At 42.5% G+C, this 18,786-nt stretch overlaps 1 protein-coding gene across 2 annotated transcripts in view; it reads right to left on the reverse strand.

Annotated features, from left to right (window-relative positions):
• Positions 1-207: 207 nt before the first annotated feature.
• LOC137371363 (interleukin-18 receptor accessory protein-like) overlaps positions 208-18,786 on the reverse strand; it is a 74,312-nt gene continuing 55,733 nt past the window's right edge. The window contains exons 9-11 of one of the 2 annotated variants that reach the window (XM_068033831.1): positions 18,369-18,518; positions 17,087-17,266; positions 208-3,164 (exon numbers count right to left, since the gene is read on the reverse strand). In XM_068033831.1, the coding sequence (XP_067889932.1) occupies positions 2,806-3,164; positions 17,087-17,266; positions 18,369-18,518 (689 nt within the window). In that variant the 3' untranslated portion in view covers positions 208-2,805. The remainder of the gene's footprint in view (positions 3,165-17,086; positions 17,267-18,368; positions 18,519-18,786) is intronic. The other variant, XM_068033832.1, reaches the window with a different exon arrangement.

Below are 18,786 nucleotides of genomic sequence, written 5' to 3' on the forward strand. Positions count from 1 at the left end.
TCGCCTCCTCCAGTCTGTAAGGAGCTCGATGCAAAGAAAATCATTGACACAGTCATTTTCACAGCCACTGCCATAACCCGGGAGTGTAACTGTAGAATTGTCATGGTGATCTCAAATGAATACTGCATCTTTCACGTGTGCCCTCCCATACGCTTCTTCCATCTTCTTGAAATTGGACTCAAACATTTGCTGAGATGAGACCAGATATAAATTGTTAAGCTGCTTTATTTCACAAACATCAAGTGAACATACAGAGTAACCAATCAAAGTAAATTACATTCATTTAGCCCAATCTTACTTCTTGTCTCAAAAGAATGGAAAAAAGTAACAAACTCCACACTTGTCCTTACATAGGTGAACTTGCTTGTTTTTGGCATTACCATATTATCAAATCTAAACCCCCTCAAATCTAAATCAGGGGACACAATCACTGACCAACGCAAGCAAATGGACCGCTGGGTGGAGCACTACCTAGAACTGTACGCCAGGGAAAATGTCACTGAGACCGCCCTCAATGCAGCCCAGTCTCTGCCAGTCATGGATGAGCTGGATGTACAGACAACAAAATCAGAACTCAGTGATGCCACTGATTCTCTAGCCAGCAGAAAAGCCCCTGGGAAGGAGGGCAATACCCCTGAAATAATCAAGAGTGCCAAGCCTGCTATACTTTGAGCACTCTACGAACTGCTTTGCCTGTGCTGGGATGAGGGAGCAGTACCACAGGACATGCGTGTTGCCAATATCATCACCCTCTATAAGAACAAGGATGATCTTGGTGACTGCAACAACTACCGTGGAATCTCCCTGCTCAGCATAGTGGGGAAAGTCTTCGCTCGAGTCACTTTAAACAGGCTGCAGAAGCTGGCTGAGCGTGTCTACCCCGAGGCACAGTGTGGCTTTCGAGCAGAGAGATCCACCATTGACATGCTGTTCTCCCTCCGCCAGCTACATGAGAAATGCCATGAATAACAGATGCCCCTCTACGTTGCTTTCATTGATCTCACCAAAGCCTTTGACCTCGTCAGCAGACGTGGTCTCTTCAGACTACTAGAAAAGATCGGATGTCCACCAAAACTACTAAGTATCATCACCTCATTCCATGACAATATGAAAGGCACAATTCAGCATCGCGGTGCCTCATCAGACCCCTTTCCTATCCTGAGTGGCGTGAAACAGGGCTGTGTTCTCGCACCTACACTGTTTGGGATCTTCTTCTCCCTGCTGCTCTCACATGCGTTCAAGTCTTCAGAGAAGGAATTTTCCTCGCACAAGATCAGGTGGCAGGTTGTTCAACCTTGCCCGTCTTAGAGTGAAGACTAAAGTATGGAAAGTCCTCATCAGGGAACTCCTCTTTGCTGACGATACTGCATTAACATCCCACACTGAAGAGTGTCTGCAGAGACTCATCGACAGGATTGCAGCTGCCTGCAACGAATTTGGCCTAACCATCAGCCTCAAGAAAATGAACATCATGGGACAGGACGTCAGAAATGCTCCATCCATCAATATTGGTGACCATGTTTGGAACAAGAACTGTGTCTGACAGACCTCTGATAGTTGAACCTAGGTAGGTGAACTCTTGAACCACTTCCAGAGCGTGAGTTCTCCATACTGCTCTCCTCTTTGGGCCTGCATGTGGCATCACGAGATGGTGCACTACATGGGGAAGGAGTGACCACCCAGTCACTGCCTCTCTGCATCCCTTGAAGAATGCCCCTCCCCCCATCCCACGTTGGTGATGGCGATTTCACAGGCCTTATGCCACCATCCGGCAATGGCCTCCATTTCACGCTCTCTCCCTTCCAACACACATTGCTTTTCAGTATGGCTGGCTAACAGAGGCAGCACTGAAGCATTGCTTCATTGCCGCCACCTTTAGCTGGACAGGGCTCGGAAGGCCATTGAATCCCACGCGTCGTTCATAAAATGCAGCATAAAATTCTTGTCAATTGCCTTTATTTTGAAGTTAATTGTCTTCTAAACTATTTCAATTGAAGACCCACCATATTGTGGTCACAATTCCATCCTCCATCTTTCCCACCGCTCGTAAAATTTGGCAGCAACTTCATGATGTTGGACTTCCATGCAAGCCTGTCCCAACAGCATTTTCGTGCCCCCACCTCCACCTCATCGGCTATTCCACTCTTACAGACCTGTTAAAATTCCAGCCAGCGTGTCCGACAATGCAGAACTCCCTCAGGAGCGTCAGCCTAGATTCTTTGTGCTCAAGTCTCTGGAATGGGACTTGAACCCACAACCATCTGACTCAGAGGCAAGAGCGCTACCAATTTTTAAAATTTCATTCATGGGATGTGGGTGTCACTGGTAAGGCCAGCATTTAATGTCCATCCCTAACTGTCCTTGAAAAGGTGGCGGTGAGCCACTTTCTTGAATACAACTGAATCAGAGAGTAATTAAGAGTCAATCACATTGCTGTGGGTCTGGTGTCACATACAGCGCAAACGGGTAAGGACAATGGATTTCCTTCCTTAAAGGACATCCAGTAGTTTCATGGTTACAAGCATTCGTTTTTATTTCAGATTTTTATTTAATTAATTGAATTTCAATTCCCCAGATCACATGGTGGGATTTGAACTCATGTCTCCAAATCATTAGACCTCTGGATTATTATTCCTGTAATATAACCAATATGCTGTCATCGCGATAACTGAGCCACAGCTGACACCTTTGTTTTTTATACAATAAGAACAGGACTGAGTTTGTGATTTCCATATACATTTGGCAATATATTCTATAGAATACAATTACATGAAAAAATAACAGATATATAAGTTACAGTGTTCATTAGACTGCAGCTGTTAACTGAAGCTTCGACTTCTCACATAACTCATTCTTTTTCACTGGCATATAGTACCTGAGCATCTTCCAGAATTTTGAGGTTGGGGGAGAAGACTTGTTTCCTTTCCATGGTATCTGTGGCAGTACTGTTATGGCCTTTTTAACATTTTGTGGAAAGTCAGTTATGTCAGGCAGAGATCTGAATTTTATCAAAATCACCTTGGTTTTAAAATTATCAAGCATGCTGTCAACTCCTGTCTGCAGTTCAAAGATCCTTGATCCATTCCGTGCAACGTAATTTGGGCTGAGGACAATTATTACTCTCCTGCTTCTCTTTATACATGAAATAACATCTTCTGTGTAAACTAGACAAAGAAAATGAACAATCACATATGACTATCTCTTGTATGACAAGTGGCTTATATAGTTTACATAATTTGAGTACTGAATCCATAAACTCATGTTCTCATTTTGTTAAGTCGTTTAACTGTAGGGGACATAATTAAATTCTATTGGAGTCCACTAAGATGAGAGCCTATGTAATCCTCAGAATAATTCCACTTTCTATGATATGTTGATGCATATTTTAGAAGATAACTGTGCAGTTAAGTAATATCACTGTTTTTTCTTGAAGATCCAAGGAGAAGGTATTTTCTCCCAGCTTATTTTGTTCATGTTCACAGCGAACTACTGTTTCGATAATGAACCTGTGTACCTTCTGATCTATAATTTTCAATCTTAGACATGCTATGAATAGAAGTAACATGTCTGAGGACTAATAATTACCCTTCTACTGGGATAATTTATAACAGAAGTAATAGGGGATGCCACCTTACACACTTGTTCTCTCCAGTACATGTAAAAATACCACACAGTTAGGCCATATTTTTCAGGCTAAATCTACAGGATGAATTTATTATAAAATTCAATATACACAGAAGAAAAAAAGCATCTCAAAACTAGTAGTATCGACACTGATAAATTAAGATGAAACTGATGACAGAAAACATGAACAAATTCAAATTATAGAGCATTGATTTACATTCAGGACTATTTTTATATCTGTCTGATTTGTTCATTTGATTGAGGAGTGAACCCACCTTCCCCATTGAGGTTTTATGAGCAACACAGAAATCAGAGGCTTTTAGTCTCAAATTGCTCTAGCAGTCTGTAATCCCAGAGATATTTCTAATTTACTAAAGCAAAAAATGGTGCTTACTAGAAACCTAAAATATAAACAGAAAATCCTGGCTGGCCTGCTGAGTGTTTTCTAGCATTTCACTTTTTATTTCTAATTTATTATTTAGATTTTAAAATGGTATAAATGTGAATATTCACAATGCGTAGGGTTAACAATCCAAACAACATATAAACAAAGTCACATTCAGATGGCTGTTTAAGACTAGGGACTGGAAAATTGCTCCCACCAGCTTTATGTAATTCTCCCATTTCTCAGTGATCGGGTGCAGATGATAATTTTGCTGTAACCATATACGCTTCCTCTGGACCTGTTTCATCATTGTTCGATTAACACCTCACTTTGCCTTACACCATCATCCCTTGTGCTACTCCTGTTCTCCACCCTATTACAGATCTTCCCTTTTGTTCTTTCTTTCACATCCACCTCCCCCCCTGCCCTACCCGTTGCCGTCCCCTGCCATCCACCCCCAGCCATTTCTCAGACTCCGTACTTGATAATAATGTTAAATTTCTAACAATTCTGATGAAAGGTCATCGACCTCAAATGTAAACTTTGCTTCTCTACACAGAATCTGCCTGACTGGTTGAGTATTTCCAGCATTTTCTGCTCTTGTATATAATTCCTGTGGCTTTGCACTTTGCACCATTGACCCTAGACACTGTCAGTATTGCATACTGAATAATAAAAAAACACTTTATGAGGTTAACGTAATAATTTCTTAATTGAAACAGTAAACTATGATTCTTGGAATTGCACCAAACATACTGAACCCTCCAGCACCATTCTGTAATGGTTTAAGTGGCTGTGGTGCTCACAGTGGTGTTAATGCAGCAAGCTCAATACCAACATTGATTTTAATTATGATAATTAACTGTACAACGTTTTTCATGAGGGTCTTTGTGGACCAGTGCTAAAGTGCCAGGAAATTATGGCGAAAGCCACTCACATCATTATTTCCAGGAATTTCCGCACCATAATAATGGAGTAGAGAAGAGTAATATTGCAAGTTTCAGCAAATTCCAGCCATTAATGTGTTAAATGAAGGGAAAACTGTCAAATAGAAAACAGATTTGTGATATAACAGGTGAGTGCTTGTGGGAGGGGGTTCTCGTGATTGGAAGATTTACTGTGCATTGCTTGCATTTTAGGTTTAAATTTCACACTTCAGCTTTCTCCAGTTTTTTCTTTATTTCTTATGCCCTTACGAACAAGTCAGTTTCTTTGCCTCCCCCCCCCCCCCCTCCTCCACTGTTGGTACATTCTGTTCTCCTTTCCACATGTCTGCATTAGCTTATTGAGGATTTTTTATGTCAACAACCAGTTTTCGATTCAGTCGGTCGAAGAACATTTAACACATTGAATCCCTCTTCATTCATTGGATCTCTTCCCTTCCCCACTCTAATTTACTAAAATGTCTGTTTATCTCACAATCTGATTCAGGGAATGTACATATGACCCAATTCAAGGAGAACAAAATAGAAAAGGAAATGCAGTAGGAACTAATTTACTAAAAAAAGGTGATGAGTATGGGAAATAGATTACTGGCATGGGTGATGGAATCAGAAACTTTAATGAGCTTCAAGAAAGAACTAGACATGTTCTTGTCGACAAATGTGAAACAAGATTATCAGAATTGCACCAAGGGAATACTGTGATTAGGTGGGTTAGATGGACAGAAGGATATGGAGTTTCCACTAGGGGTGTAATCGGAAAACTGCGCCCAGAATGTGCTGGTTTTGCCAAACTGAAGTTATGCTCAACTTTCTCTGCAAACTCATTAGCATAAACCCTAATGTAAAATCTCACATGAAACAACAGATGTAATCAATCATGGAACAGGGCATTCTCCAGAATCACAAAAGAATGGGATTGCTAGGAAATGAGGCATTTTCAGCTGACTGATTTAATGCTCTTGGCCTTACTTTTCAATTGGCTTCAATTGATTGTTTTAATGTGCCCGTTACATAAGATCTGCAATAAGCAGTCAATTGAAACCACATGGGTGTGTCCTACTCTGTTGTAATTTACTGAATTTAGATAATTTAAACTGAATTTAAAATCATTTGAAGTATTTGCAGCAGCAAGAGAAACAGACCTGAGTTTGTCTTCAGTTAACTGTTGGTCATTCCAAGTATAGGTGATTAACGCGAGACTCTTGTGAAATTCTGGACACAATATGATAAACACGCTTGAATGGGTACCATCAGCAGAAACCCATCATTCTAACTTGAAAGGTGGCCAGTTTTGTGAGTGAGGACTGCTTTGCATGAATGGACTTTTGAATCAACATAAAAGATCACAGATACTCTAGTGGCTACAAAGCAATTATGTTTAAAATTCCTTAACGTTATTGCATTCAATTCTGCCACGATTACATTGATTTCTAGGAGGAAATCATGTGAAAACTTCAGGCCAAGCTCTTCTCCTGTCTGAAAATGTTACTATTGGCTAGATTTTGTGCTGAAGCTGGGGCTCCTGACACCGGGGTCAAAAAGCAGGGGGGGGGATCCCCGCCTCTGTCTCCCCCCCCCACCCCCACCCCACCTACAATGCCGCCTTGGGGCGGGGACCCATAAAATCCTGGCCTATGTTACACAAATTGCCTGTTTTTTGTCTTTGTATATGCCAATTGAATTGCTGTGTATTTCCAGCATGTTCTGGTTTTATTTCTGATTTCCAGCACTACTAGTTTTTACTTTATATTTTGCTTGTGTATAAAACATGGCTGACAGTGTTTCCAATGGAATTGCAAGGACATTTTAGGAGCTGGTAGCCACAGCTTCCAAGTATTCTGTATTGGCTGCTCACAATGTGGTCTCCTCTACATTGGGGAGACCAAGCGCAGACTGGGTGACCGTTTTGCACAACACCTCTGCTCGGTCCACAAGCAGGACCCTGAGCTTCCTGTCGCTTGCCATTTCAATACTCCCCCCTGCTCTCATGCTCACATCTCTGTCCTGGGATTGCTGCAGTGTTCCAGTGAACATCAACGCAAGCTCGAGGAACAGCATCTCATCTACCGATTAGGCACACTACAGCCTGCCGGACTGAACATTGAGTTCAATAATTTCAGAGCATGACAGCCGCCCATTTTACTTTCATTTTTAGTTGTTTTTTTCTTTTTTCTTCTTTTTTTCTTTTTTACATTATTTACAAACTTTTTTTTGCATTTATTTCATTTCACCTTAGTTTGTTCAGTTTGCTTACCCACTGTTTTTTTTCATGTTTACACTTGCTGCTGTTCAATATTCAGTCCGTTAACACCTAATCTGTACTAATGCTTTGTCTTTCAACACACCATTAACATATTGTTTGCCTTTGGTCCATGCCCTTTTGGTCAGCTATGTGGCCTTGTCCAATCTGCACCTTCTCCTTTGCTATCTCTTGCCCCACCCCCACCTCACTTGCTTATAACCTGTGACATTTTTAATATCTGTCAGTTCCGAAGAAGGGTCACTGACCCGAAACGTTAACTCTGCTTCTCTTTCCACAGATGCTGCCAGACCTGCTGAGTGGTTCCAGCATTTCTTGTTTTTATTTCAGATTTCCAGCATCCGCAGTATTTTGCTTTTATTTTAGTGCTTAAGTTGGTGATGGCCTCCCTGGAGAGGAGTAGTCTTCACCAACAATGCCGCTTGGATATTTGGAGGTAGCTGATTCGAGTCCAGTACTTTCCCTAGCGCAGGTGGGCCCTTCTTGGCATGGCCGGCTGCTGCTGCTTTCGTTGTGGAACTGCTCGGGCAGGCACAATTGTCTCCTGGCCCTCCCTCCATCAAAGGTACCGCATCACACCATGGGGGCCCAAAAAGACAGGGTGTATGAGATCCATGCCAGGTGATAAGTGGGCCTCCAGAGCACTGCCAATGCAGAGACAACGCCGCCCTGACAACTGAGGTTTTGCTACTTCTTCTGGTAGAATCCCTGATGGCCCTCGCTGTCCACTCTTGCCTTTTATTCAGCAGTATTTGGAACCACACATCTCACCCCCCCCCCATTGCAGAGCCTCCTAGACCCTGACCCCAACCCCCTCACCCTCCCTTGGAGAGCGCACAGCACTGCAGTCCGAAAATGGCCTCTGCACCCCCTGTCCCCTATGCAGTGCTGGTCATGGCTGCCTACTTGTCACAGGACTGAAGTCTCGCCTTGATGCTGCGAGCTTTCGTGAACCCAAAGGTATGAGTGCCGCCCACAGTCCACTTAATCCCACGCCCTCCCATAAAACCGTGATGAATGAGATGCTAATGTATTTAAAGTCAGTGTTCTACAATTTCAAATACATTCCTGTCGCGTCGGTGCGTTTGATGGCCAGCACAGACACGATGGGCCGAAGGGCCTGTTTCTGTACTGTATAACTCGATGATCCTATGATGATGCTGGATTTCCGAGCGGACACTTCCAATGCTATTCTCCATCCCTTGACACCATTCCCACTTTAAATGGCCGCACAAAATTCTGCCCTATGAGAGCAGCCAACTGCAAATGTCCTGGTCGCTCTCTATTGACAGTATTTCATGATCTAAGCATGTTCAGAATCCAGGAGCTTGACAGAATCATAAACATGAAAATTCTAGTTCTTTAGGATTGAGCCAGTGGTTTATTGCTTATTATCTCCATATTAACAGCAGAGCCTACCATGCCATCGTGGACTAGCTCTCCACTTCAAAAGAACAGAGTATGAAGTTCATTCTTTCAAAACAGGATGCAAAGATTATGTGCTAATTTAGAGCACTTTAAAGCAGGTGTCATAGAGGAAGTGCTCATCTCACCTCTTTGGGATGGGTTAAAATTCATGCCCACAAGATAAATGTCTAGCCTAACCCAGCAACTAGATATATACATTTTACTTGATAAATATATGCATTATTTAACTTATTGGGCTGTAGGTTTGGTCTGGTACTAAAACTGTAGCACATATTTTAATGTGTTTAAAATGTTGTATATTTTAAAAGGTACATGTATATAAATAATTAAAAGTGATTCAATAGACTTCATATGTATTAGACCTCCTTGTAGATGTACAAAGGGACCTGGGTGTCCTCGTCAATAAGTCACTGAAAGCTAATGTGCAGGTGCAGCAAGCAATTAGGAAGGCTAATGGTATGTTAGCCTTTATTGCAAGAGGAGTTGAGTACATGAGTAGCAAAGTCTTGCTTCGATTGTACAGAATCTTGGTTAAACCACACCTGGAGTACTGTGTGCAGTTTTGGTCCCCATACCTTAAGAAGGATATTATTGCCATAATTCACCAGACTTGTTCCCAGAATGGTGGGACTGTCCTATGAAGAGAGATTGGGGAAACTGGGCCTGTATTCTCTAGAGTTTCGAAGAATGAGAGGTGATCTCATTAAAATGTACAAAATACTTAAAGGCATAAATAGGATAGATGCAGGTAAGATGTTTCCCCTATATATAATAAAAGCAAAATACTGCGGATGCTGGAAATCTGAAACAAAAACAAGAAATGCTGGAATCACTCAGCAGGTCTGGCAGCATCTGTGAAAAGAGAAGCAGAGTTAACGTTTCGGGTCAGTGACCCTTCTTCGGAACTGACAAATATTAGAAAAGTCACAGATTATAAGCAAGTGAGGTGGGGGTGGGGCAAGAGATAACAAAGGAGAAGGTGCAAATTGGCCACATAGCTGACCAAAAGGTCACGGAGCAAAGGCAAACAATATGTTAATGGTGTGTTGAAAGACAAAGCATTAGTACAGATTAGATGTGAATACACTGAATATTGAACAGCAGCAAGTGCAAACCTGAAATAAAACCTGAAAAAAACAGTGGGTAAGCAAACTGAACAAACTAAGATGAAATGAAATAAATGCAAAAAAAATTGTAAAAAACGTAAAAAAGAATGTAAAAAAAAGGAAGAAAAAATAACTAAAAATGAAAGTAAAATGGGGGGCTGTCATGCTCTGAACATTGAACATTGAGTTCAATAATTTCAGAGCATGACAGCCCCCCATTTTACTTTCATTTTTAGTTATTTTTTCTTCCTTTTTTTTACATTCTTTTTTGCATTTTTTACAATCTTTTTTTGCATTTATTTCATTTCATCTTAGTTTGTTCAGTTTGCTTACCCACTGTTTTTTTCAGGTTTTTTTTCAGGTTTGCACTTGCTGCTGTTCAATATTCAGTGTATTCACACCTAATCTGTACTGATGCTTTGTCTTTCAACACGCCATTAACATATTGTTTGCCTTTGCTGCGTGACCTTTTGGTCAGCTATCTGGCCTGGTCCAATCTGCACCTTCTCCTTTGTTATCTCTTGCCCCACCCCCACCTCACTTGCTTATAATCTGTGACTTTTCTAATATTTGTCAGTTCCGAAGAAGGGTCACTGACCCGAAACGTTAACTCTGCTTCTCTTTCCACAGATGCTGCCAGACCTGCTGAGTGAGTCCAAGATGTTTCCCCTGTTTGGGGAATCTAGAACCAGGGAACACAATTTCAAAATAAGGGGGAAGCCACTTAGGACAGAGATGAGGAGAAATTTCTTTGCTCAGAGTGTTGTGAATCTTTGGAATTCTCTACCCCAGAGGGCTGTGGAAGCTCGGTAATAGAGTATGTTTAAAGCAGAGTTGACAGATTTGTAAATACCAATGACATAAGGGGATACGGGGATAGTGTGGGATAAAGGCATTGAAGTGGATGATCAGCCATGATCGTATTGAATGGTGGAGCAGGCTCGATGGGCTGAATGGCCTACTTCTGTTCCTATATTCCTATCAAACCATTTAAAAATTAATGTGAAAAAGGTTGCTTAACATTTTTCCACATATATAGGAACAGGAAAAACTAGTAAAAAGTGTGAAACTGAATAGAACTACACTGTGCTATCTAAAAACCACAATCTACCGTACTCAATGACACAATGGTCAGGATTTTGTCTTGGCAACGTGGGTCTTGACCACCAGCAAAAGCACCAGGAAGAGGCCTGCATTGCCTCCTCTGGAGAAGGCCCGCCAAATCAACTGCCAATTCGGCACTGAAGTGAACAGCAGCAGGCCTTCCCCGTGATCAAGGAACCTGGCAACCAATATCTCGCTTGCTGAGGGCTGTCGGCCAATCAGAGACTGGCAGCTCTTTAACTTAGTAGCGCCACCGCAGAAGCGGTGGCTGCTTCCAGTACTGGACTCATCCGAGGCCCTGGAACGAGGTCACAGATAAGCCACAGTGGGATGGATTTCATAGGGTGGAGGTGGCGGGGGAGTGGGGTGTAGGGGAGTAGGCAGCAAGGGCAGGTGTTGGCTCTCAATGGGCTCACCTTCCTGATGCTGGGTCCCTCGTTCAAGCACTAAGTGCCATTTACCGAGAGACCCTCCACCCCGCCCCCCCCACACCCCCACCCGCCGACTTCCACCTCGAGCCAGCAAGCATGGGGATGCTTGCCGTGCTCCCCATGTGGTGACAGGCCCGCCCACCGTTTCCAGTGGCGGCAGGATGAGGCCCTTAATTGGGCATTAATTGCCCACTTAAAGGCCTCAATTGGTGGCGGACAGGAAGGCTATTCATAGGCCTTACTGCCCCAGACTTAATTTGGGTGGAGGTGGAAAGGTGTCAGGGGGTACCCCGCCATCATCTCGCCCAATTATATGCTCTCCCCGCCTCCAAACCCGACGCAGGAGAGAGCATAAAATTCCTCCCAATATAACTATATATTCAATGTTTATCGAATAAACATGTTAAGGGTCTAAGGCTAAGGACTTAACACCGCTAATGAGGTAAAGGTTAACTTTAATAAGAAACTATAGATAGCTTTAAGCTGTGCTAATATTGTTTTATGTGCTATGCATTTATTTTTCTGCATTTTGTCTGCCACCATGCACCCAAGCACATCACATCAATTTTGCCTTAGGTGGTTCTGTTTCAAATTTTGTTTTTTTATGCTCCTGTGACTCATCTTGGGACATTTTACTATGCTAAGATGCTATGTATAAGTGCAATTTGTTTTTATACTAGTGCTAGCAGTTTGAGAGATTTGCTGAAGAAATAACTGAGAAGAGTCAGTACAAATCAAGCTTTTCAAGTTTACTTTAGAATCAAAGAAAAAGCTGCAAATGCTGGAAATCTGAAGCAAGAAGAGAAAATGTAGCACATAACAGACCAATCACCATCAGCAATGAAAAAATATAGGTTACTGACACTATAGGTGTGAAACCCTTAGTTTGTTTTGAAGGTTCAGTTGCCCAACACCTCAGGATCGCACACAACACCAGCACAACAAGAAACCAATATAAAAAAAACGTTATATTTAAGTAGGGATAGTGGGAAAGCATTACTTAAAAATAGAGACCGAAAACGGAGCCTAAAACAGGAACAATGATTAATTTTGCAGTGCAGAGGCCCACATCTGATCTTTACAAGAGTTTGGGCCTTTGACAATGTGGTCAGGGCCTTTTTTAGGCATCCCTGGCGTTGCCTGAAATTTGTGCAGGCATAATTTTAATATTGTGCTGCTGCACTCATTTCAAATCCGGACTCCTAAATTTCTTTGCCGTAGTTGGAGGTTGTAATGTAGAAACTCCAACTGGAATTTCTGACTCTTGAACAACCTAACGGTCAGTCCTGAAAGGGGCCATTGAAGGTCCGTCAAAATAAGGCTCAAAGCCTCTAAAATTTTGCTTTTTGTGGAATTGGAAGGAGTTGGAATGCTCCTCTTGGCACCACTAAAGAGTTGAGGGTTGCTACCCATCACCTCACACCTCCCTCTCCTGAACTTAACTCTGGGCAGGATGAAAGCTGCAATTCTTAAGGTCGCAACAGGCAAACTGCATTAGGGGCCCGCAGCTTGCCTGATTTAATCTAATGAACTCTGAGTTTACTTTGGTCCTCAGGCCTGTCCATTCTGAGCTCCACCAGAAACATCCTTGTTTTGGGGGACTAAGGCATATAGGCTCCAAAGACTGTTAAATAGACAAGGTAGCCATGTAGCACTCACACTGGGGAGAGAAAGATAATTAAACGTACTGTGATGGCACAGCTTGAATTTTAATTGCAGATGCAGCCCCTGCCCTTCTCCACACATTAATTTACTACTGGTATATAGCTATAGAGGGAGGGAGAGAGCCTGGTAAGAAATAAAACTGCTCCAGCAGCAGAGCTTGTTTACTTTGGATTCCTGAAGACTGGTAGAAGAATTATAGCTCCACAAAGATCTGGGTCTATGATTCTTTCACCAAGATAAGGGAGCCAGATTCAGCACTGTAAATGCAGGCTTTGGCTCATGAATACTGATCCTCTGCAATCTGAACTGAACGCCCAATTGTAAAATTATCTTTATTTCTCAGGACCGCTCTGTTTCTCTCACTCTTTGTAGTTATGCACATAGCTGAGCAATGTGTACTATTATTTGCTATATTAAGATTACCTGGTTACATTACATGGCTCAACATGGAATTTATATATTATAATTTAAAAACAAAAATAATATTTTAATTATATTTATTTTTCGCTAAAGCTATTCACAACTATATGACTAGTAGAGCCTGTTAAAACAGGAAAGGTTTGGCATCACATGTGGTCCACTCTATTGACTACTAAGTTGTATCTGTGTCTTAATAAACTGCTTTTCTTTCACTCAATCATGCCTGCAATTCAAATGAAATTGGCATCCAAAAAGGGGTCTGAATGATTATGGCCATAAAGCTGTGGGGACTTTTGGTAATCTGTAACAATTCGACCTTCCAAAATGAATCACTTCACACTTTTCCAGGTTGAACTCCATCTGCCACTTCTCAGCCCAGCTCTGCATCCTGTCAATGTCCCGTTGCAACCTACAACAGCCCTCCACACTATCCACAACTCCAGCAACCTTTGTGTCATCGGCAAACTTACTAACCCAGCCTTCCACTTCCTCATCCAAGTCATTTATAAAAATCACAAAGAGCAGAGGTCCCAGAACAGATCCCTGCGGAACACCACTGGTCACCGAGCTCCAGGCTGAATACTACCACCCTCTGTCTTCTATGGACCAGCCAAACCTGTATCCAGACAGCCAAATTTCCCTGTATCCCATGCCTCCTTACTTTCTGAATGAGCCTACCATGGGGAACCTTATCAAACGCCTTGCTAAAATCCATATACACCACATCCACTGCTCTTCCTTCATCAATGTGTTTTGTCACATCCTCAAAGAATTCACTAAGGCTTGTGAGGCATGACCTGCCCCTCACAAAGCCATGCTGACTATCTCTAATCAAACTATGCTTTTCCAAATAATCATAAATCCTGTCTCTCAGAATCCTCTCCAATAATTTGCCCACCACCGATGTAAGACTGACTGGTCTGTAATTCCCAGGGTTATCCCTATTCCCTTTCTTGAACAAGGGAATAACATTTGCCACCCTCCAATCATCTGGTACTACTCCAGTGGACAGTGAGGACACAAAGATCATCGCCAAAGGTGCGGTAATCTCTTCCCTCGCTTCCCGTAATAACCTTGGGTATATCCTGTCTGGCCCCGGGGACTTATCTGTCCTCATATCTTTCAAAATTTCCAGCACATCCTCCTTCTTAACATCAACCTGTTCGAGCATATCAGCCTGTTTCACGCTGTCCTCACAAACGACAAGGTTCCTCTCACTAGTGAATACTGAAGCAAAGTATTCATTTAGGACCTCCCCTACCTCCTCCGACTCCAGGCACAAGTTCCCTCCACTATCCCTGATCGGCCCTACCCTCACTCTGGCCATCCTCGTGTTCCTCACAAAAGTGTAGAACGCCTTGGGATTTTCCTTAATCCTACCCGCCAAGACTTTTTCATGTCCCCTTCTAGCTCTCCTAAGTCCATTCTTCAGTTCCTTCCTGGCTACCTTGTAACCCTAGAGCCCTGTCTGATCCTTGCTTCCTCAACCTTAAGTAAGCTTCCTTCTTCCTCTTGACTAGCTGTTCCACATCTCTTGTCATCCAACGTTCCTTCACCCTACCATCCCTTCCTTGCCTCATCGGGACAAACCTATCCAGCAGTCGCAGCAAGTGCTCCCTAAACAACCTCCACATTTCTGTCGTGCATTTCCCCACGAACATCTGTTCCCAATTTAAGCTCCCCAGTTCCTGCCTAATAGCATTGTAATTCCCCCTCCCCCAATTAAATATTTTCCCATCCCGTCTGCTCCTATCCCTCTCCATGACTATAGTAAAGGTCAGGGAGTTGTGACCACTATCACCGAAATGCTCTCCCACCGAGAGATCTGCCACCTGGCCTGGTTCGTTGCCAAGCACCAAATCCAACATAGCCTCCCCTCTAGTCGGCCTATCTACATATTGAATCAGGAAACCTTCCTGGACACACCTGACAAAATCTGCTCCATCCAAACTATTTGCACCAAGGAGGTTCCAATCAATATTAGGGAAGTTGAAGTCACCCATGACAACAACCCTGTTACTTCTGCACCTTTCCAAAATCTGCCTCCCAATCTGTTCCTCCGTGTCTCTGTTGCTATTGGGGGGTCTATAGAAAACTCTCAATAAAGTGACTGCTCCTTTCCTGTTTCTGACTTCCACCCATACTGACTCAGTAGACAAACCCTCCTTGACGACCTCCCTTTCTGCAGCTGTGATACTATCCCTGATTAGCAATGCCACTCCCCCACCTCTTTTACCTCCCTCCCTATTCCTTTTGAAACATCTAAACCCCGGAACATCCAACATCCATTCCTGCCCCTGTGATATCCAAGTCTCCGTAATGGCCACAACATCGTAGCTCCAAGTACTGATCCATGCACTAAGTTCATCACCCTTATTCCTGACACTTCTTGCGTTAAAATAGACACACTTCAACCCACTTCAATCATACTGGCTGCAACTTTGCCCTGTCAACTGTCTAACCTTCCTCACAGACTCTCTGCACTCTGTATCTGCTTGTTCAACAGCTACCCCATCCACTGATCCGTAGCTCCGGTTCCCATCTCCCTGCCAAACTAGTTTAAACCCTCCCGAAGAGCTCTAGCAAACCTCCCGCCCAGGATATTGGTGCCCCTCCAGTTCAGATGCAACCCGTCCTTCTTGTACAGGTCCCACCTTCCCCAGAAGGTATCCCAATGATCCACATATCTGAAGCCCTCCCTCCTACACCAGCTCTATAGCCACGTGTTCAGCTGCACTCGCTCTCTGTTTCTAGCCTCACTAGCACGTGGCACCGGTATCAATCCTGATATTACTAACCTGTTCGTCCTGCCTTTTAGCTTCCAACCTAACTCCCTATATTCGCTTTTCAGGTACCTCATCCCTTTTCCTAGCTTTGTCATTGGTACCGATGTGTACCACGACTTCTGGCTGCTCCCCCTCCCCCTTAAGAATCCTGTAGACTCGATCCGAGACATCCCTGACCCTGGCACCCGGGAGGTAACTTCCATCCAGGAGTCTCGTTCGCAACCACAGAATCTCCTGTCTGTTTCTCTAAGCATTGAATCTCCTATCACTATCGCTGTCCTATTTTCCCCCCTTCCCTTCTGAGCCACAGAGCCAGGCTCAGTGCCAGAGACCTGGCCGCTGTGGCTTGCCCCTGGTAGGTCCCCCCCCCACAACCGTATCCAAAACGGTATACGTATTATTGAGGGGAACGGCCACAGGGGATCCCTGCACTGTGCGCCTATTCCCTTTCCCTCCCCTGACGGTCACCCAGCTACCTTTATCTTGTAACTTAGGTGTCACTACTTCCCTATAACTGCTCTCTATCACCACCTCAGCCTCCTGAATGATCCGAAGTTCATCCAGCTCCAGTTCCCTAACGTGATCTGCGAGGAGTTGGAGTTGGGTGCACTTCTCACAGGTGAAGTCAGCAGGGACACAAGCGGTGACCCTTACCTCCCACATCCTGCAAGAGGAGCATGCAGCTGCCCTAGCTTCCATCCCCTCCGCTCTAAACTGACAAAAGAGATTTTTTAAAAAATAAAGGAAAACCTTACCTTACCAAACCCTCCACACAAGAGTCCTTTTTTTTTGGTTAGAGGAGGAGGATGGGTGGGAGACACGACACGTGTAGTGTTTCGGGTTTAGCCACTGCGACAATCCTTACAATATATACAGTCTAAAATAAATACAGTGCAAATTAAAACAAATTAAACAAATACAAAGAGCACTCACCTCCTCCAGGCAGTACATCCCTCTCAAACAGGCACAACTTATATCCATACTGCTTCTCCAACACGGATGGAAGAAGCTCCAGAGAAAACCTCTCCTCTGTAATATAATTGTCACCCTCATCATCCTCCTCCAAGGAAGAAGCGTTTGCATATGAAACAAAGGCATCAAATTCTTCCCCATCTGGTGGTGGGTTGGAGGAAGCAGTGGCAGGAGAGGAAAAAAGAGAATGGAGATTACTTTCTTGATCCATTTTGATTATTTTCCAAAGTTTTATGTTACGGACAGAAAAGGAGTACATTTGGATAAAATCCACATTTTTAAATTACATTTGAAATTTTAGACATATTGGAGGTTAAATTGGACATGTGCAGAGGATGCAAAACAAGAGGTATTGCATTGCTCGCCTGTTAAATGCTCCATCCAACATTCAGTTCCATTGACTTTAATAGAATTTGAATATCAGACGTGTCATATAATTCTTGATCAATGTGATTCCACCTGTTTTGCTGCCATACCCATGTCCAATTTCATCCACTTAGTATGCAGAAATAAAATCTAGGGCTTTTTCTTTGTCCCTTTCCTAGTAGTTACAAGCACAACATTAGGTGCAAGAGGTTCCAATTTGTCCATATGTGAGTTAATGCAATTTAGAGAAATATAAATATTCTAAGTACTGAGGCTACACATTCATCACTCACAAGCCATTTGAAGAGTTTCCCAAAGAAGACTAAAACCTTCTGTTAATTTTACAGCCATCCTTCATTTTTTATCAAAACCTTTCTAATTGCTTTTTCAATCCTCACTCCCTTTCTGGATTTGTTTTTGGCAGAGTTTTAAGTCTTTTTCCCATTTATTATCCAATAGATATTTAAAACGCAAACAAGCGTGGACATTATAAAGAGACAAGGATTATTAAAATACTTATGGTAACTTCTGGAAAATACAAAGTAGCATGTCACAAACATACTGAGGTTCAAAAGGTAGCAGATAAAAAATTATTCCAAAATGATATTTTGTTATTTTCTCATAAAATTCATCTGAAGAAATGTAGAAACCTATTTTTAATTAATAATATGTTTGGAATTAACTAAAACAAGCTAGAATAGAGCTAGAATACTGTGGTTCTCAATGATTATGGGACTGTTTATTTGTGAAGAGATTAGAAGCAGGATTTTTTTTCCAAATATATATGATTCACAATTAAGAAATGCTACTCCAGTTATGTTTACATCCTTGTGTAGGCGAATTCCATCAAGATTTTGTAACCTAGAATTTGTTTTACCTCCAATGGTTTCATCCTTTGAGAAATAGTGTCGATAAAGCAGAACAATTTCAATCCAAAATTTATAGACTCCAGCACATCCACAAACAATTGTCACAAATATTAGTGATGTCGATATGGTTATCACTTTTATTTGAAAGATATTGGACTCTGAAAGAGTAACAGATAGGAAGTATATCCAAGAAGTTTTATTATATAGGAATTTAGTTCCATAAAACAAACCTTTTTCATTCTTTACATTTGAATGCATCTTGTTATTATACTTCAGCTTGCTCAAACAGATGAGTGAAAGTTTAAATCAGGACCAAAGGTAGAGTTCTTCTTTATGCAAAGTGATTAATCAGCAACGACAACAACAACTACTACTTATATTTATATAGCACATTTAACGTAATAAAATGTTCCAAGGAGCTTCACA

The sequence above is a fragment of the Heterodontus francisci genome, chromosome 6 (assembly GCF_036365525.1).
Source record: "Heterodontus francisci isolate sHetFra1 chromosome 6, sHetFra1.hap1, whole genome shotgun sequence".
Classification (NCBI taxonomy): domain Eukaryota; kingdom Metazoa; phylum Chordata; class Chondrichthyes; order Heterodontiformes; family Heterodontidae; genus Heterodontus; species Heterodontus francisci.